The sequence below is a fragment of the Vanessa cardui genome, chromosome 5, assembly GCF_905220365.1.
Source record: "Vanessa cardui chromosome 5, ilVanCard2.1, whole genome shotgun sequence".
NCBI lineage: Eukaryota > Metazoa > Arthropoda > Insecta > Lepidoptera > Nymphalidae > Vanessa > Vanessa cardui.
The window spans coordinates 894,402-914,614 of record NC_061127.1 but is presented as its reverse complement, the minus strand read 5'-3'; the positions used below and the strand labels follow the sequence as shown (position 1 = coordinate 914,614).

General features: G+C 31.6%; 2 protein-coding genes across 2 annotated transcripts; one reads left to right on the top strand and one right to left on the bottom strand.

Annotated features, from left to right (window-relative positions):
- Nucleotides 1–341: 341 nt before the first annotated feature.
- Nucleotides 342–1,740, top strand: LOC124529673 (39S ribosomal protein L12, mitochondrial). Its single transcript, XM_047103518.1, has 3 exons — nucleotides 342–525; nucleotides 741–1,017; nucleotides 1,474–1,740. Exons 1-3 carry the CDS (start codon nucleotides 464–466, stop codon nucleotides 1,675–1,677), a joined length of 543 nt encoding a protein of 180 aa, XP_046959474.1. The 5' UTR covers nucleotides 342–463; the 3' UTR covers nucleotides 1,678–1,740.
- Nucleotides 1,741–2,232: 492 nt separating this feature from the next.
- On the bottom strand, nucleotides 2,233–8,505 carry LOC124529671. Its single transcript, XM_047103515.1, has 5 exons — nucleotides 8,114–8,505; nucleotides 4,924–6,353; nucleotides 4,446–4,650; nucleotides 3,455–3,630; nucleotides 2,233–3,206 (listed from the first exon to the last, which is right to left on the bottom strand). The coding sequence occupies exons 1-5, from the start codon at nucleotides 8,235–8,237 to the stop codon at nucleotides 2,319–2,321; spliced, it is 2,823 nt and encodes a 940-aa protein (XP_046959471.1). The 5' UTR covers nucleotides 8,238–8,505; the 3' UTR covers nucleotides 2,233–2,318.
- Nucleotides 8,506–20,213: the final 11,708 nt, after the last annotated feature.

Genomic DNA, 20,213 nt, shown 5'->3' with positions numbered 1-20,213 from the left:
GCTTCTACTTTCCTGCTTTGAGTGGGCCAGTTTGACAATTAAAGTTTTAGACCAGTTCTTGCTAAATTATTATACAAACTTGATTGAAAAAGAGAAGATAGTACGAGTTCAGCTCGTTTGTTAGAAAATCTGTTGCGATGTTGGCAATTCTGAAAAACACCTAAAATATTTGTATAAAAGTACACTGCACTTTTAGGACGTGTCACCGTGTTTACGACTTACAAACAGTTTACGTTGAATTATAGTGGCTTAGAAAATATTAAGTACTTAAATTAACCCATTTGGACGGATTTCTTCATACTTATTTTTTGGAACTTGCAATCCCAATTAATAGTGTTGCCATCTTGGTAATTGAGTAAAAAAAAAAAGTTAATAAAAAGTGAAAAGAGCAGGCGGTGTCAAGAAAATCAATAATTAGAAATAAATTTATAAAACAGTTAATATATTATTAAACTAAATCATTATGAATAGCATCCGATTATTAAGATCACTTCCCACACGTCAGTGGCGTTCATTCTCGCGATGGTATATAAAAATCTTATTTATAGGTTATGTATTGCTTAATAATCAACAATTATTTGATTTAATTGATAAAGTCTGAATGGAACTGTTCAATGGATTACTTAAATTCATATCTTGTTTGTAACCGTATTGCTTCCTTAAATAAGAATTACTTCCTATAAAATATAATTTATAGTATTAGTAAATCTATGACACTTGAGTAATCTTAATGTTTTCAGCACCGTCCTACATCAAGAGGTGGCGGAAGCAATAAATCCTCTTACCATTCCGCCTCCCGAAGGCGTAGACAAACCAGTATCGCCTAAAATTGAAAAAATAGTATCAGAAATAACAACATTAAACTTACTTGAAGTATCAGAACTTAGTCAAGTTTTGAAGAAAAGGTTGAATCTTCCCGACGCCCCGGTGATGCCAATGGGTGGTTTTGCTGGTGTGGTCGCACCTCCTCAAGAAGAGGAGGAAGCTACACCAAAGGCTGTGAAGACAAGCTTTACAGTATGTATAACCTTTTACTAATTGGATTGGATTAAGATATTTTTGAGCCTTATATATTGATATAAAATCATTTTAGTGTTTCTAGTTTGTTTTTGTAATGAGAAATTAGGTACTATATTTTATCTACATAGGGTTATTTTTGATTTTAATATGATATCTGGATTGTTCCTATCATTATATATTTTTCTTTGCTAAACATATCTTTACATAGCCACATTAAGTTGTAAATACCTTTACCATTTACATAGTACATTCTACTGTTTATTTTTTGTTGCAAATTTATCTATCTATTTACAGCTTTCATACAGGTTCAGTAAAAACTGTACAGATCGAAATGACCATTTTTGATGGACAATTAATGTTACATTGAACATTCTCCTACTAAAAAAGTGATTGAAATCATATTGCCAGTAGCTCTTTTCAATGTTAAAAAAATAAATGTTTCTATTCTTACAGGTTAAAATGACCAAATTCGATGACAAACAGAAGGTGGCCCTGATCAAAGAAGTCAAGAGTCTTCTAGAAGGGTACAATTTAGTGCAAGCCAAGAAGTTTGTAGAGAGTGTACCTACAGTTGTTAAGGCTGACATTTCTAAAGATGAAGCTGAAAAATTAAAAGAGGCTTTAACTAAAGTTGGTGCTGTTATAGAAATTGATTAGATATAAATGATTTTTAATTTTAGTGTATGTATATTAAATTAGCGATTAAAATATTAAACACAATTTATCATTTTACTTCTCATATAAAGAATAATTAACTAAATGATATCTTTTACGGATATGGTTCTCTAGTTCTGATATAACGTTTTATTAATGGTAAAGTTTTGTATGAGTGTTTCTGATACCTAAAAACAGAATTTACCTTATTACTGAAGAGCACTAAAAACAAATCCAATCCCATGTGTTTCGAGCGTAGTGGTAAAATATTCTATATAAAGATAAATATAATAAAGATATGATTCATAAACTTTTGGTAGTTCATATTAAGGTTTAGGAATGGAAGGTAGAAATGTCTAATAGATATATTACAGATAGAATATCAAATTTGCCATGGTTAGATAATATTTTGTTAGAAATACATAAATAAGGATGTGACAGATGGAGGTAAACATGTTGGAACATAGTATATGGTAGAAATAATTTCACATTTATTTTTATAATTATGTAAGATTTTAGTTGGTCTTCTTATTATAAATAATCAATAATAAAAATCAAAACATTATAATGTTAAATATATTCAAGAAAATATATTTTTAAATGTTCAGCATAACCCAACTACTAATCTACTAAATTACATAATCTCAGTAACAATCTAATGAGTTAATCTCATCATTAACTTCATATATACCTAAAACATCATCCAGCAGAGATGAAAGACTTTTGATTCCATACTTCCAATTATGCTTTTGTTCAATGATCTTTTTGAAATCTTTACTTCTTATGAAAGAAACAAATAAATATGGTGATGCAAATCTTAGGAGTTTTGTTCGGCATACATTGATTTTGTTTGGTTCACTTGGCTGCAGACTCAGGTGCCTTTCATATATGTTTGCCAATAAATTGATGTCATCTGCTTTTAAAATTCCTTCAATTACATTTTCTGCTTTCTCAGAGTTATCTGATTCTTCAACGATACCATTTTCAACATTAATGTTATCCAGTTTGATTTTATTAAGCAAATCGTTGACATTTTTCGGTTCATTCTCGCTAGGAGTCAACGTTTCTGGAACTTTATATCTATCGAGGATGTCTAATAGTTCGGTAGCTATTGTTAAGGCGGCGTCCATGATCTCCACTTCGGTGTCATCATGAAGCAATTTCAGCAGAACGGTAAGGCACCCGATTGACGCGAGTTCTTCAAGGATTCTCATTAAGCGTTTTTGAATTTCCATCTGATTTAATGTGACGATTTTCCGGGTTTCTCTGGAGAATGTCACTGGAGGGAATGTACCATCGAGCATGCCTTGATCGTTTAATAACGACTGTATAACAATTTTCCAGAATTTGAGCGCTGTCAGCTGTACTTCCCAATGGAAGTCACTTAGCGCAGCGCACACCATATGATCATACAGGGTAACCTTAAAATTTCGGTTTAATTTCACATTCTGATAAATCTCACAGAGAACACTGCAGGCTTCTTTGCGAACGATGCCTTCTGGATTTGTAGAAAGTATTGTTAAAAGTTGCTCCTGTAAAACAAAAATAAATAAGTTAAATAACGTTGTAGTTCAACGTAATGAAAAATCAGATCCCAACTGTCATAACGTATCCAGAGCCAATAAATTATCAAATTGATAATATGTGATTACTCGATGTTCGGTGTGAAGACAAACATCGTAATCTGTTTTACTATATAAGTATCTAACCATGAGAGAAACACGGTCGAAAAATAAAATGAAGTCTCTAGAGTCATAATAATGTTCCTCAAACGTCGCACCTGTATGTCCGGGAACTGCGACTTGAGGTGTTCCCACAGCGGGCACACCTTGCTGGCCGCGCCCACGCACTTGAGAGCGGACACGTGCACGTAGTACTCGTGATCGTTGAGCGCCATCGTCATGGCCACGTTTATCAGATCATTGGAGATAATTTGATTTTGGAATGGAGGAAACTCTGTAATAGGTATATTAATATAAATATTTAGGTGACAGTGCTTTTATATTTAAATTTGTATGTATGAATGAGAAATAGGTAGATACAGGTATGTTGCTAATGAGATGTTGATAGTCACTAAGAACGAATATTACGAAACCCCTAAGGGGATAAAACGAGGGCTGGAATTTCGTGATTTATAAATTTATTTTAATTTAAAAAAAAATTAGAAGATTTGCAAGTGAGATAAATAAATATAATATGAGATATACCTAAGTAGATTTCTAAATATGCTGGTGAACATTAAACCAAATCAAATTAAAATAAACTTTATTCAAGTAGGCTTTTACAAGCACTTTTGAATCGTCATTTTACAATTATGTGAAGCTATAGTTAAAATACCTTGGGTGTCCAAGGTATTTTTACCATATTTTTAACATAGTAAAAGCAATAGAGAAGTCTACAATAAATACACCAAGTACAAACTATATGCCATACATATATAACCATCTTACAAATGGCGGCGTAATTTGAATAATTTAGGGGAGTTACTAGTTAGAGACTAACGAATTTCCATTTCAGACTATCCGAACAGCAATTGAAACACTTAATTACTTTTACACACATATTTACAAGATTCATACAAATTCGATTCAACGGGGAAATGCTGCTAGCATTCTTGCCACCATTCCACGCGGTCAAGATTTATACAGTAACTAGTTTTAGTTCATATTTGTATATATATATTTAAGCATTTAATGTTGTTAATTCTTATGTTAATAAAGATGTCTATCATACAAATTAATATCGTATATATAACAAAAGATTCGCCTTACTTATGAATGAGATGTCAGTACAGACATACAGCAGCTCTAGTGCTGAATCTCGCACCTCCCAGTGGAAGTCGTGCATCTTCATATAAATGAGTTTCCCGAGCTCGTGCATCGGCGAACCAGGCTTCGCATCCAACAGCAAGGAAAGGTTTGGCGGAAGGAACTTCTTAATCGTTATTGTTATTACGTTCAATGCTGTCACTACGAACTGAATAACAAAAAAAAAATTAAAAGATACGAGTATGATAAACAGTCCCTTGCCTCCGAACATCCTGGAATTGTAAAATATACAGACTTCAATTGGAGTGCTCTGTCACCGAAATAACCTGAGATATTATGTCCTTTGTACCTATAATTACACTGGCTTACTAATTGTATAGTTTTGAAAAGAGGTTAAATGGTGAGTTCAAACAAGTCTATGAAAACTAAAATGGACCAATGACTTAGGAAAAAGAAAGTTTGCATCAATTTCTTCACTTACCTTGCATGTAAGATTCTGTCGCTTCAAAACTTTGAAAACAACGCTGTAAAGACATAGTATTTCGAGACTCTCTTGCCAGTTTATATTGTAGTTCTTAACGAGCGACAGCAGCGAATCCAATACGTATGTCATCACGAGCACTTTCTCTTGATCGTCTTCATCATCTTCCTCATTCTTCAATTCATCGTTATCATTCAACGGATTGTATTCATGCAAAACATAGAATAGAGTTTGGAATACCAAATTTGCTTGTTCATTATTCAAATGATCTTTTAAGCAAGTCAAGCGCTTAACACTTTGTAATGTTGTCGCTTGTATATCCAGCTGCATCATCAGATCTCTCAAGGCATAAGCAGTTCGTGCTGTATGCTCGCAAGATGAATCCATTATCTTTGCAATAATATCGTGGACTTTAGCGTCCTGTTTTTCAATCGATGGTTTTTTATGGGTTGCATAAACTAGAGATGGCACGAGGCAAATCACTAACAGCTGCTTCTGCAATTCAACTTTCCTACCATCTAATTCCCACATCGCTGGTTTTGGTTTGTTCCAAATACAGCTCCAAATCAAATTGCATGCATTGCAGAAATCGAAAATCAGTGTTGGGCAGCGACGCTGGATTAGGAATTGTATTGTGTTAAAATAGTTGACACTGAGTTCCATTAAATCTTCACGAGTGTATTCTACGTTGAGAGTCATGGGTTTAACGAGGAATATTTTCCCTATAGTCATCCAGAATAGAAATTTCGTAATAAGTAGAATGATGTCTTCTCGCCGTAGCCTATCCGTGATGACGTAACAGTATGTAACAATTTTGAAATCTTTCAGCAAAAAGTCAACTATGAAATTTTGACTTTTGATGTGATCTTCGTAACTCACAACCGCTAAAAGTATTTGAAACATTGGCTCGAGAGTTTTACATATAACATCCTCTTCTTCACAGGTTAAGGAATCTATCCTCATAAAATCGTGCATTGGAATCGGCTTTAATATAAAAGTCAGTATCTCTTTAATACGAACGTCGTTTCCTATGCTGTTTAATTTCCAAAGAAATAAAGTTGCAAATTTATAGGTTTGGCGTACAACAAAAACGGTGCGATTTTCATTGCACAGACTGAGTATTTCTTTCCAGACCCCACTTTCTAAGAGCCAATCGACGCCGGAATTATGCTTAACAAGGGAGAGAGCTACTTCCATGTAGGCTACTCTCAAACTTGAATCCATCTTCTGTGAATTTATCTCATTGAATGCCTTGGCGATCTCGTCACCTTTTTTTGCAAATATTTTTGAAAAGTGTACCTCCCCTTGTACAAACACACCTAATATTCTTGTGAGAAACACCTTGACCGTATTATGGTACTTATCCATGTGACTGAGTGCTTCTATTATTAAATCCGGTAATAACGGCCATGTTTTCAAAGAGGTTACATCTGGAAAAAAAAAACGTAGCTTTTACGTGTATTTTAATGGTTATTTATTCTACACAGTAAAGAAGAAAGCGAATAAAATCATGTTACTTATATTATTTTTATTTCTTTACGTAAATATGTTCGCTATTAGCAAGCGCATGTTCTTTGACGACTTCTCTGGACTTTTATGTCATTGAAATATTGAATGATGTCTGGAAACCTCATTATAAAAGCATTTACATTTTCCTGTATAAAATTACTATCTCTATATAGTCTGGTCAAAAGATTGACAAATTTGCTTGTAATTTGATTTTAAAGCATGCCGCGGCGTGCGTATAACAATTTCTAGGTAATTCATTCATGCTTTTACGAACATAATTTGATTAATTAAATGAACCATCGTCCACCATCCACCACCTATATTTCTTATTATATATGGACAACGTATCACGACACTTTACACAGTATAGTATATTCCCATTATAACAGTGTCAGCGTTAGGCGTAGACAGGTACCTTACGGCCTCGCGGTTAGTGTTAAAGGATACTTTCGCTCCGAAAATGTTGGTAAAACTATCTGTGTTGAATATAATAATTATTTGTAAAATTTGGTACACTAATAATGTGGCGAAAACGTTTGATACATATGCCACGAGCGTGATTTTATTTCCCGCGAATCGAACAAATCACAATTACAATATTCCATTATGTATGTAACAGCAAAGCTTGGGATGGTTGAGAGATAAGTCTACAGAAAAAAAAACAAAAAAATGAAATATATATATTAATATTATTCTCGAATGTCTCCGAAACTCACCATTAAAGATTATAACATGCTTATCAGTTACAAAAATTGTAACCATAATGATAACCTTGAATGATGATATAGCAAATTTTATCCATACTTTAGGTCCAAAATAATTAAGGCAGTCAAAATGTTTACTTTTTTTTTTGCCTGACTTCTATGGAACTGATAATATAACTGTATTTTAACATAAAATTGAAGAAGGTCACCACTGATTTTATATATATAATATTTTATGGACTTATTTTTTTAAACTACATTACATGCAACATACCAACATACCTGTTGACTATTCCAACAACAAGAGGACATAAGTCAAATAAACATAATTTGATATTGAATTGATGCAATATATGATAATCATTATGGATTTGCAAAAAAATGGCAATAATTGTTGATGAAGCCGTATGTAAATGGATATAAGTAGTTTAGTAACAGTTTGTGTCATAAATAAAGATATATGATACATGTGCTCTATATAGCTCGGCTATAAATCATATGACATGTCTCAGGTTCATTACCTTATTTCCTTTTTAAATTGGAATATACTATTTTTGATATAAAAGTCATAAAGAAAATCACAATGTTATAATAATAGCTATGGTTTCTTAATTTTGAGAAATATAAAGTATTTCTTCCACATTAAAAGTGCATTACCAGAAAATCTAAGGCTATGTCATTTGTGCTTTTAATACAGGGATATTAATCAGCTTCATGCCATGTTCCATACAGATGTTTTGCAATAAACATGTTTTAACTATGCAGTGAGGCTTTCAAATAGTTTACTTCAGTTCCGGAACCAATATATATATAATTACAAAAATTTAAAATTACCCCATATAAAAACTAGTTATTTTTAAGGTCGAATAAATAAATAGGAGGCTTTAATGTAGTAGTTTGAAATTTTTGGCCTGTAACTTTAAAAGAGTTGCACAAAAGTAAAATTTTTAAATTAAAAATAATAAAACTGTACAAACCTGGATCAGAAGAATTTATTTTAATAAAAAAGTGATCAGCATAATAATTGTTCATAACATATTTTGGATCTGATATTTTTTCAAACAAAATTTTTATTTTATTTTGTATCAGAACACTTTCCATGATGATTACTTTCAGATAACTTGAGTCAATATTTCATATCATACATAAAAGATACACTTATCAGTTTTATGTGAAATTATACCATGCGATTGTAGAAAGTGCATTCAAAAATAAATGTATGTAATACGAATTACAATTTTCGTAATGCGCATGTAAGAATACACTTAAGTTTACAAAAGTACTTGATTCAGCAAAGAGAATAAAAACACTGTATATAAGCAAAGAGTAATCTTAATTACTTATAAATTAGGATTGACAGATGACAATTGTCATGTGTTACTATTGACATTTAATGTGAAGTATTGACATTAACAAGAACAATTAAATAAAATTGTTAAAAATGCAAGATTTTATGCAAGATACACGTGCTTAGTTTAAAATAATTATTATATATATCGCGATTTACATAGTAATATATAAATATTACTTACCGCAACATATTTGTTTATTATTGAAAACTACCTTACAACTACCTTAAAAATTAAATCGACTACAAAGTTAGAAACAGTCTTTGAACTAGAAATAAAAATATATATCTATGAAACTACTACACCGATTTTAATTTACATTGTTCCCTAACACACACACACACTAACTACAATATAACTACATACATGTTGAGTACCTTTAAATTAAATATTATTCTTAATACAACTTTTAGATGTTTGAGAAATCGTGGACATACATACACACATACGCTTACGAAATTAAACATATGTGCTTGGAAGCCTAATCATCCTCCTGCCCTTATCCCAATATTATGTGTCGCAGCATGTCTTCTCCTCCATTCTTCTCTGTCAGACGTCATCTCACAAGTAAAATTCTTTCTAACCACATCCTCTTTCACACAATCCATTCATCGTTTCCTTGGTCGTCCTCTATCTCTATATCCGTTCACAATTCACATCCATGAACAAGGATTTTCTCACAATATGTTCCTCATTCCTCCGCATTACATGCCCGTACCATGATAGCCGTCTTCCACGTAACTTCTCGGCTATCGGTGTCACTTTCAAACTTCCTCTTATGTAGTCATTCTTTACTCTATTCATTCGCGTAACACCACACATTCCTCTTAGCTTTTTCATCTCCGCAACATGCAATGCATCAGTGATGCTTAATGAAAATTGAAGTCAGATTTCAGAAAAAACTTGGATATACCTATACTTTATTTGAAATAATTAAATTTTTTTAATGAAACAAAGTGATTTAATCTGTAAATTTAAACTTATTTTGAAGGTTGCATTTTATTATAAAGCTAACCATTGATTTTGACTTGGAAATATATTTAGTAGTATATAAACACCACATTTTATCAATTTAGCTTCAATTTCAATTCCAAAGTAAAATATATGGTACGAATTATACGTTTATCGAAAAAGCAAAGGTATAATACTATACAACCAACATGAGAAACGATAAACGTGGAAATGCAGCTAGTATTCTTGCCACCGCGGTCAAAATTTATAAACTTGCTATTTTTAGTTCATATTTGCTTATATTTAATCACTTAATATTATTGATAAATACTAACTCGTTTTAGTTTTATTATACATACTATAAATAATTATTGTTAAGCTGTTTTTGTCAGTCATGTGTGAATAATAAACCGATTTTTTTGTTTCCTGAAATAAATTATTTATTTATATTATACAATATATTTACATATAAAAAAATCTGTCTAAAATCCTACTTTGTGTGGCATGCATGGAAAGGAATTTTTATGTGATTGTTCTAGAAAGGAGAATAGTTCTGTCAAAGTTTATCTGTTGAGAACGGCGAGTGAGACGGATTAAAATTGTTTAGAAATTGTACTATTGTAGTGACACGAGTGAATTTGTTTCTTTCAGCAAATTTGATTTTTTAGTGAAAAACTGTGCATTTTTATTGTTTGTGAGTGAAATGCCCCTCCGAGGAAGAAGTTTCGTGAGTCTCTTATCACTGTTATCTGATATCTAACATCGTTTAGTTTTTTTTGCTTTGCACATGAGTTTTTATGCACGTTTTTAACACCTTTGTCTATAATGGGTATTATGTAATAAATTTTTGGCCTTCATCCCATATTTGTTTACTAATCTCTCGAATTATTTTGACATTGTCGTGCTTGCACCATAATCGCATCGATGATATTCAGTTTTGCTCGCTTCAGTACAAGATACCTGGCATGGGTCCAAGTGTAGTATCCTTGACTGCTTAATAATTATGAGCAATTATTTTTTATAAACTAATATGGGATATATTAATGGATGTGCAAACATTTGATATGGTTTTTCACAGGACAGTTGAAGCCTGCCTATAACACAAGTGCTCCTGAGTGCCATCTAACTGCTTGTTTGTGAGGTTAGTTTTATTATATTATTATTTAATAAATATACATACTTTTTCAAAAAGAAACTTATATAATAAATATTGGTATGATACTAAAAAATATCGAACCTTATAAGTATGTATGTTATTTTTTTTAAGAATTATTACTAATGATATTTAACTATGTCGTCAAATTTGTCAATATGGTGCTGATGTTATGCAACTTGTGTTGGTGTCGGCTTAAGATATTTGCAATAAAATATTTACGCTAATTGTATAATATAATGCATCTATTATTGACTGCTTCAAGCATCAGATCAATCAATTCTTTAATGTAACAGTTTTTTAATTGAATTCAAGATTGGATTAATAAAATTACTGAAGAGCTGGAATCTTAGAATAAATCTGATAAAACCTCTTTTCATGTAGGCATTGCCAATAACTTTATATTAACTATATACCAAAATATTATAGCATATAAAGATTTGTTACATTAATTATAATTAATATTTTCTCTCATATAAACTTATATTAAAGTGACTATCCATATTAATTTATTGGGTCGCTTATATCACAAATCAATAAATATGACATTGATTCAATGATAATAATTTTTGTAAAACATTTGTTATTAAATTTAAAACTTGAATTTTTTATTCGGTTTATAAATACTAAACAGTTTTCTTTAACTACATATTTAATATTACAAAAAAAAAATATTTTTATTGTAAAAAGTGATATATTTAAATTTCAGATTGTGCTACATAAGTTGTTTTTGTATTTTAAGGTTATTACTATACTATCTATACCAACTGCTCAAAAAAGGTAGTTGTTCAATATGAGGCAGACACAACAAACAGTAATGTGACAATGTTGTAGAAATAATTTGAATGCAGTTTCTTTATTTCCTCTTATCATCAAAATTATCAACTACTTTATTACCTATCAATTTAACTTATACCAAAGACAAAGAATATAATTTTTCCGTGAGCAGTCTGAACGTAATGGCAAGTAATTAATCGTGCGAGATGATTCCATCACACTGACAGGTGGCAACATATTTTCATTATTAGATGTTTTATTATCTGTGGACATGACCTTCTGTTATGTTTTTCTTAGAATAACTATGTTCAGGTGATTGTGTCATACAGATTCCAGTGTTATTGTTTGATTTAATGTACAGTCATATACCGAAATGTCTTTTTTTAATTCTCTGTAATTAAGAATATTATTTATTGGAAACTTGGTTTTAAATTTTATGATTGTAGCTTATTTTAAAACAAATATAAAAGTCTTTAGTGTCATTTTGAGACAAAAGCATTACATACTATTAGGAATGTAAATGTTCCAATGCTAGGTAGAGTCAATTCTCTCATATTTTTTACTAAATTTGTCTTCCAGAACTCTTAGTTCGAATTTTGCTTATTTAGAATCATGTTGCAATAAAATTAAAAATGAATTGTTATATTAAGTACCTATAGCCGGTTCCAATGCTACTTGAATTGGAAAAAGTTTAAAAGAACCTTACATTTTTTGACGTATTTCGTCGATGTTCAAACGTCAAAACGAATTTTTTTTTACAAATCCATAGTGAATATAATTGATTAATCAAGTTCTCGATCAATGATATCGCATCAATTCGCTGTGAAATGTTGTTTATTTGCCTTTTCTTCTCTTACGGTTGAAATAGAGAATGTGCTATATCACGAAAAATTACTTTATTATAATTGTGGAGCTATTGATTTAATAAAGCAATCGCTTACGAGATTAAAATTATAGTGGCTAATAGGAGATGTTGTCTGTACGTAGTATGGTCGAGACTTTTTATAAAAAAAATGTTGTGAAAAAGGAAAATGATTAAGTCTTTGATTTTAAGCAGGTAAATTTTAATATGAAAAAATTCCGTGTACATAAAAAAGCAATATTTTGTTTTGTTGTCACCGATAGTTTCATTGTTCTCGATATTTATCTGCATTTCTTTATATATTTATTCGCTATCCATATGTGGTATTACACAGTCCGAGCATCGCATAAAAGAATTGAAACGTTTAAGGTGTGTGACATCTGCCTCGGAGCCGCCTAAGTTATATTATAGCTCGCCTTGAAGACGTTTCGAGATCTCACACTGACTTTCCTCTTAAATATAATAGAGGCATCAACGAGTCGCATTCGATAGGAATGCATCATTGAGCGTGTTGATTTCATTTCAATAAGGTAAATAAACGCGGTGACTTACAAAAATGTATGTTATATGCATATATAGCGAAATGCTTGCGTAAACGTAAAACGAGTGTAAAACACACTCGTTTTACGTTAATAGCCATTCACTGTCATGTCATGTCATGTCAATTGCCATGTTTTATACGGACTTGTTAGTTGTTACTCGATTCTTTTAATTAGAATTAATTTAGAAAATAAATTTTTTTTCAATTGATTGTGCTACCCAACGATGAAGGCACATCATCGTCCATAGATTATCGTGATAGAAATATTCAGCATTTTTTCATGCACTATCAACCTTGGAAACCAAGATGTTTCGTTTCTTATGCCTGTGATTACAATGGCACGCTTTTCAAACCGGAACCCAAGTATATGACACCATATTGCCGTCTTTCATACGCATTATCCTTCTAAGCCAAAGGTTGTCTGGAAGAAATGGCTTATAAGCCATAAGACCGCCTTTTGCTTGGCCAATTTCGTTTGTATGAAAATATTTTTATTTTGTCTTTATGTATATTTACTTACTTACTACTTACTTAAAGTCCTATGACCCCTAGATGGGGCAGAGGGCGTCCACAGATTATGTACATTTGGTGTGCAATAAAGAGTTAAATAAATATTATCAGAAAGGTCTAAATATCCATACTATTAATAGATATATGTAGCACTTTTCTTCCCCTCTGTACATGACAGGAAATAAAGTAGACAAACCTATTTGTTTTATACTTAATAATGGTTTAATCAGATATCTGAATATTCTAGAATTATAGATTAGACACGTGTTTTATTCGTTTGTTTCCTTATTTGACACTCAAAACACTTAACTATAAACACTAGTAAGTATTTATATATACACTTATAAAGATCGATCAAATTGTGCGTCTTCACAGAGAATAAGTAGGTACCTACTATTTAAAAATTAAGGCTATAACTACTTAAAAGGCGACCAGAACAGTTCAGGCTAAAATTACTACTTCAAAATGAACAATTGCTTTTTGGTAAACATTTATACGAGTATCAATGAGAAAAGAATTTAAAAATATACGATTATTCCAGTATTCATAGTTGATAGAAAGCATTATAAATCAATAGAAAATATTTCGATATTTGAAGTCTTTTCTATTCTCGTCTCTGGCTCGCCTTCCCATCGGAAAATGAGAGCGCGCTTGTGTTTGTGCATTCACTTGTGCACTTCACACAGATGTGTAGTCTGCCTGACAAATACCCCGTGTTTGAAATCGGTCAGGAGGATATTAATTTCTTATTTCTAATATTCCTTACTTCTAATTTATGTTCGTATATTTTATATTAGATTGATAATACCAGAGATTTAATTTAAGAAGCTTGGCATGGCTTGTGAACTCAATGTAAACAAACAATGGGTCAATGACTTCATTATAAAAGTAAGCGTTAATGCAATAATTAATGTTTTAAATAAAATTAATTATAATGCATCATACGACATAGGCAATCTATTACAACTTTGTTTACAATATTTTCACTCGAGATAAACAATGATATAATTTTAATATAGATAAGATTTATTAATTGCCCCACTGCAAGGCAGGTGCTTGTGTAAGTTTCGATGATAATTCCTTCATTCTGTTCCACTGTGAGCTGTTATATAGAGTTATATAGATATGACGACTATCTATACAACGTAGTTAGTCAATCGCAATTCGCTGTTGAACGTAGATCCTTCTTGTAGTGCGATGAAGTTCCCGGATCTCTTCCGCATACAGTCGGCTCTCGTCATCTGGTTGAAGTCGCCTTTCCTGCTGTCAGTTGCATAATACAGATGTCGTTCTTAATCTTCTTCATTGCCGAGCAAGCATTGGCATTGAATACATAAACACAAATTGAGTATACCATGGGCTTATTGACCTACCTCTAATATAGAACAATGTTTTCTCATTTCTGTCTATTACCCAACACATTATTATTAATTCGTTATATATTTGTAATGTAAGAGTCATATTGAGTTGTCATAAGTACTATTTAAAACATAATACTAAGTCTTTATCCGCTGATCTATATTTTGAACAGGTGACTCGAAACCTACTTATAGAGTATGAGTAGCTCTCGGGTAATCCCCGTAAGTAATCAAATCAAAAACAAATATATACAATCAAATAAGGTTGGAACACCAGTCAGCATTGTGCAGTATTAAAATATCAATATAACATTTTTGTTTGCTCTCTGATTTTTTGTCGAATTTTGCATTTCTAGAACGATTTCATGTCTGAATTTCGCCATTATCAAAAATATACCCCAGTGTCTCGTTGGTTGTCAGTATTTGCAAACTCTTCACGAGTCGTCGCTTCGGCCGTTTCGTCTCTATCGTCGGTGTGATATACCAAGTTCTTCGTATGAAACGGTATTGCAAGCACTTTGTATAAGAAGTAAGAAGTCCGCATAACACGAGCGTGAAATGTCAGTACGTGCTATGCGACATTGACTATAATAATCATAACATTTATAGAATATACGTATCAAGATGCCTTATCATTAAGTCGATTGATAATATTTCACTAGTGAAATACAATGTGAATTATTTGCGATTCTCATTGCTGCATTAGATACGCTTTCGTGTAGCTTACTTGTGAATACTTTTGAATCATCCACCCGACAGTCAAAAAGAATCCCAATTGTTACACTCTGAAAATGAAATTACAAAGACATATATAATTATACTTATGTATAATTAAATTATAAATATAAAATGCATGAGTAACACATGTATGTGTGTGCCAAATACGCACACACGTGTCGGTTTTTGCCGCAGCGGATGCGATAGATATTTCTGAGGAGTCATTTTCGTTTGAGTTTAAATTGCTACGAGATATTGTTTGAAAAAAAAAAACAAGTGAACATTTTAATTTTCATCTGCAATCGTGGAATAAGCAATTATTTTCTGTTTTTCGTATAAAACTCGTTTATAAATAACTAGCTCTTCGTCTCTGATTCGGCACTGGTAGTTTCACAAACTTCATAAATCGAACACATATACAAAGAATAGATAGATACAGGGCACAACACACAAACTCACTCAGCTCACAAAATTTTCATAACAATCAAATAAATGGTATAGGAACACAAAGAACGACCGAGAGGCACGTTAGATAGTACTTATTACTTAAATAATAATATACTCGAAATGAAAATAACTATTCATATTAAAAAAAAATTATGGTTTTTTGTTTATAGCAAGTCACTCAGTCAGTTATATTCAAGCAATAAATATTCCACTATCATGATGTAATACTGTATTAATACACCGTATTTTGACGGTATATGGGCACGTGTTATTACAGATATAAACGGTATACAATAAATAGAGATTCAGAAGTGGTATTTTTACGATTGCTTTCTACCTAATTATAAAAAACAAACAAGCACGTGTTACCCAGTGAATTACAAACTCTTTGCTCCAATAACGTGTGAACCAAGAAGGCTGATTTTAAAATGTTGTGTAGCAGAAGCTGCTTTTATTTATTGTTAATTGATTTGGAAGTTCATAGAAAGTCGTGGCCGTCTATTTTAAGATCAACTTGAGATATATCGATCTATAAAAGGAAACCGTCTCATTCATTTTCATTTTGAAATGTTTGTATTACTGGCAAAACGTTAGATAATCATAAAAATAAAGTTAGGTAATATATTAATAACCATTTTAGCAACAATTTTGTTGCATAAAAGTTAACAAGCTAAAATCACTTTTAGTAAACAAAGAAAAAATAACGCAAGGTTAGTATATCTCAAGGCACGTGAAAGTATTAAAAAGTTTAAAAAATAAATAAAAAATAAAATTACATTAATTAATTAAATAATATTATAAACACACACAGCATTACTTTTTATTGAACGTATAAAAAGTAATGCTGGGTGTATACAGAACGGCACCTTTACGTATATTGCGACGTTATATGTACACATATAATTAAAGGTTCATGGCGATGCCCATTAGCTAGACGAGACAAATTTAATAACCATTGAATCGATTCGATATGGGTCATATGAGTCGTTCGATTTTATCAGTAATCCGCTTCCGTTTCACAATTACTAAATATATATGACATATACATATATTCTGAAGACGTGCTTAATACTGTCTAAATATGTTTTGAGAGTAAAATTTACTATAAATTTCATTTACATTGCGTATTTAACTTAGAAATTATTGTTTGTAGTTTATGTATTTTGGATTATGTAAAACACTGTTGATTTATAAACGAAAAACCCTACTGTACTCACTGCTACGCTATTGCAGTAAGTACAGTTTATCGATTCTATCTTTGTATGAAAAGGTACAAACCTTTTCATTTATGTTTGTTGTCGGATTCAATTCATTCTGAATGGTTGTTTCTAGCCTGAGAAAACTCATATTATACTAAAGTCTGCACATAGTTAATGCATAGAAAACATTTTCCAAAGTCAAAAGAAAGGGTGCGATATTTTCGATACTTGAAATTAGCACTATATTTTTAATATTTTTGGCAAATAAATATATATGAGTCGTGCTCAGCGCTGAAGGAAAACATCGTGAGGAAACCTGCATGTGACAAATTTCATGACATTCCACCAACCCGCATTGGAACAGCGTGGTGGAATATGTTCCAAACCTTCTCCTCAAAGGGAGAGGAGGCCTTTAGCCCAGCAGTGGGAATTTACAGGCTGTTGTTGTTGTTGTTAAATATATATTCGACACAATTAACTCATACGAAGAGATAAAGATTTTATCATGTGAGGTTAGTGAATACGAAATATTACGACGAAGCCGAGCGTTTTATAATTTTTAGATTGTAAGAAGTATCTTTATCTATGCCAACAATCTAGGATAAAGCCTAAAATAACTACACAGTGATTAATAACGCAGTTTAAAAAATATTCCGTCATTAAATTTCTTTTCTGTCACAATATTTAAAAAAAATCTTTTGAAATCATTGCACTTTTTGAAACATCTAAAGTAGATGTTTTAAGTACGTTAGCCGTCTCTCTTAATGTATTTCTTCTTTTTATTTTCTGAATGTTTGATTCAATAAAATAAAAAAGATTTCATCGTATGACGTAATACAACCGCTTAGAATATATTAGAACATATATGCTCTTCATTCTTTATATAATCCATATTATCTATATCTACATTATAATATTTTTAATGTGAAAGTAACTCTCTGTCACTGTTTAACGACCATACCGCTCAATCGAATTTCATGATATTTGGTATGCAGCAAATATGAACTCTGGCTACTTTTTTTGCCTTACATGCCTAACATGACAACCAACACCATAAAACGCAACTGAAGCCGCTGTCGATTACTAGTTTATATAATATTAAGATAACGTTTTACGTACAAGTATGTATGTATAAGATATATTCATGATACAATACGCGATTCGACCTGGTGTGATTTATAATCGTCTCACATTGCATTATAATCGCGTGACATAATTACAGCATGACACGAATATTTTTCATACCTATTTTAGTATTCCTACCTGCCACGTCACGTAACGGACAACTTGCTTGTTATTCAGCCCACGACTTACTTACAACTATTTTAGCACTCGCAAACTGTTAATATTCATCAACTATTTTAGCACTCGCAAACTGTTAATATTCATTGTGATCTGTATGTAATAACATTTGATTAATGACATCGCATATATACTATACTATTATCCATGATATATGGGCTAAGATTTTCTCTTCGATTGAGATGTTTTAGAGCATATTACGCCACGTTATTTCCTATGCGTGGTTAACTATTGTTGACATTACAAAATTATAATTTTTTCTTGCTCTGAATTTTTTACACAACGATCGTAACGACCATTGCTGAAATTTATTTTTCATTTTTTTTTACGCTTTTTTTGACGCTGTAAGAAATATTATCTATTCCTTACATCGTCAATGTGCCACCAACTTTGGGAATTAAGATGTTATGTCACCATTCATCCTTCAAACCGGAAAGCAACAATACTCAGTACTGTTGTTTGACGTACCTACCTAAACGGGCTTGCAAAAAGCCCTACCACCAAGTATATAAATACAAATTAAGTACGAGAACAGTTAGCGGTACTGTATTTGAACCTGTGCTTTGACAAAATTACCTACGTATTATATCTACTGAGTCATCGCTGCAATGCAGATTAGATGCAGGAAAATGTTGGGTGTGTGTCCATTGTGAATCCGAATCGTCAGCACAATCGCTAAACAACAATACGAGTTTTATTACATGTGAATAGTGAGCCAGTGTAATTTCAGACACAAAGAGCGTTTCAACTTAGTATCGCGGTTGGCAGCGCGAACATTACATTTGTAATATTGCAAATATCTAAATGGAGCACGAAAGTTAATTGAATAAAAACTAGTGGGTCTCTCGCGAAACGACGCGTTCGTTCAAACGAATTGGAGTTTGTCGATATCAATTTTCTTTGAATTACTTTACGTTTCATTTTATTACTTATACAGCGTTAGTGCTGCTATCTAACCGACCATTCACAATCGCAACAATTTAGTGAATTGCAATCAAGAATCGTACTTATTTTTTAGCACATTTTCATATACAATTACTTAATTAATTTTTATATTAATTAATTTTTTTCCAGTGTTTCTACGAAGAACACTGCACATAGAAAATTAGCTATGGTCTAATTTTGAAGGTTATGGTCTCATTGGCTAGAGAGCCATGAGAGCATTGTATTTATTGTAATTGTATATGTACATTTATATATATGATATGACATGGATATAAATTTGAGATATAAGAAACGTATTATTGATTATATAGCTAAACAGCCCGATATGAATTCAGTTTTTGATGCTAGTACTTTAATAACTTGTATATAAACTCTAACCTACAACTAATTCACGCTTGCTTCTAACCAAAATTGCATCAACATTATTTAATTAGATCGCCTAAAAAGCGTTGTTATGCTATGTGGCTTTATCAGCAGGAGCTACTTCCATATTTATTATATTAGTTTCGATTATGATTATAAGATAAGCTACTTACAATGAAATTAATTACACTTATTATAGTATTATTTGTATAGTATTTACAGAGCTAATAATCGAATATAGTCGACATATGATATTTAATTTGATTGCTTGAAAGATAACATCATTCTATTATAATACACTACTTTTGTAAACTTGTAGGCCTGTTAGGGGGTACCCATCTTATATCCCAAAAATATTTTGCCTCTGCAATGCTGCCCTCGCCGATTGCCAACCTTATCAAAAATTTAAGTCACTTTATCTTATAGCCCAAACTTCGCGTTATTAGTCAGTCAGTCAGGACATTGCTATTGATTGAAGTTTCTTATTACTAATTGCTCAAAAAAAAGTGTTGCTTACATCACTAGAATTCCTACTATGCCAGTATTTCAAAATATAAGAGAATACATTTTATGCATAATATGCATTATTCCGTCTTTTCCGCA

Bases quoted from the DNA above. Each gene is read 5' to 3' on its own strand.
- LOC124529673 (XM_047103518.1), top strand. From the start codon at position 464: ATGAATAGCATCCGATTATTAAGATCACTTCCCACACGTCAGTGGCGT. The intron at 526-740 runs GTATATAAAAAT...TAATGTTTTCAG, and splicing joins TGGCGTTCATTCTCGCGATG to CACCGTCCTACATCAAGAGG. The intron at 1,018-1,473 runs GTATGTATAACC...CTATTCTTACAG, and splicing joins CTGTGAAGACAAGCTTTACA to GTTAAAATGACCAAATTCGA.
- LOC124529671 (XM_047103515.1), bottom strand. From the start codon at position 8,237: ATGGAAAGTGTTCTGATACAAAATAAAATAAAAATTTTGTTTGAAAAA. The intron at 6,354-8,113 runs GTTTGTACAGTT...TTTTTTTTCCAG, and splicing joins AATAAATTCTTCTGATCCAG to ATGTAACCTCTTTGAAAACA. The intron at 4,651-4,923 runs GTAAGTGAAGAA...TTTGTTATTCAG, and splicing joins GACAGAATCTTACATGCAAG to TTCGTAGTGACAGCATTGAA.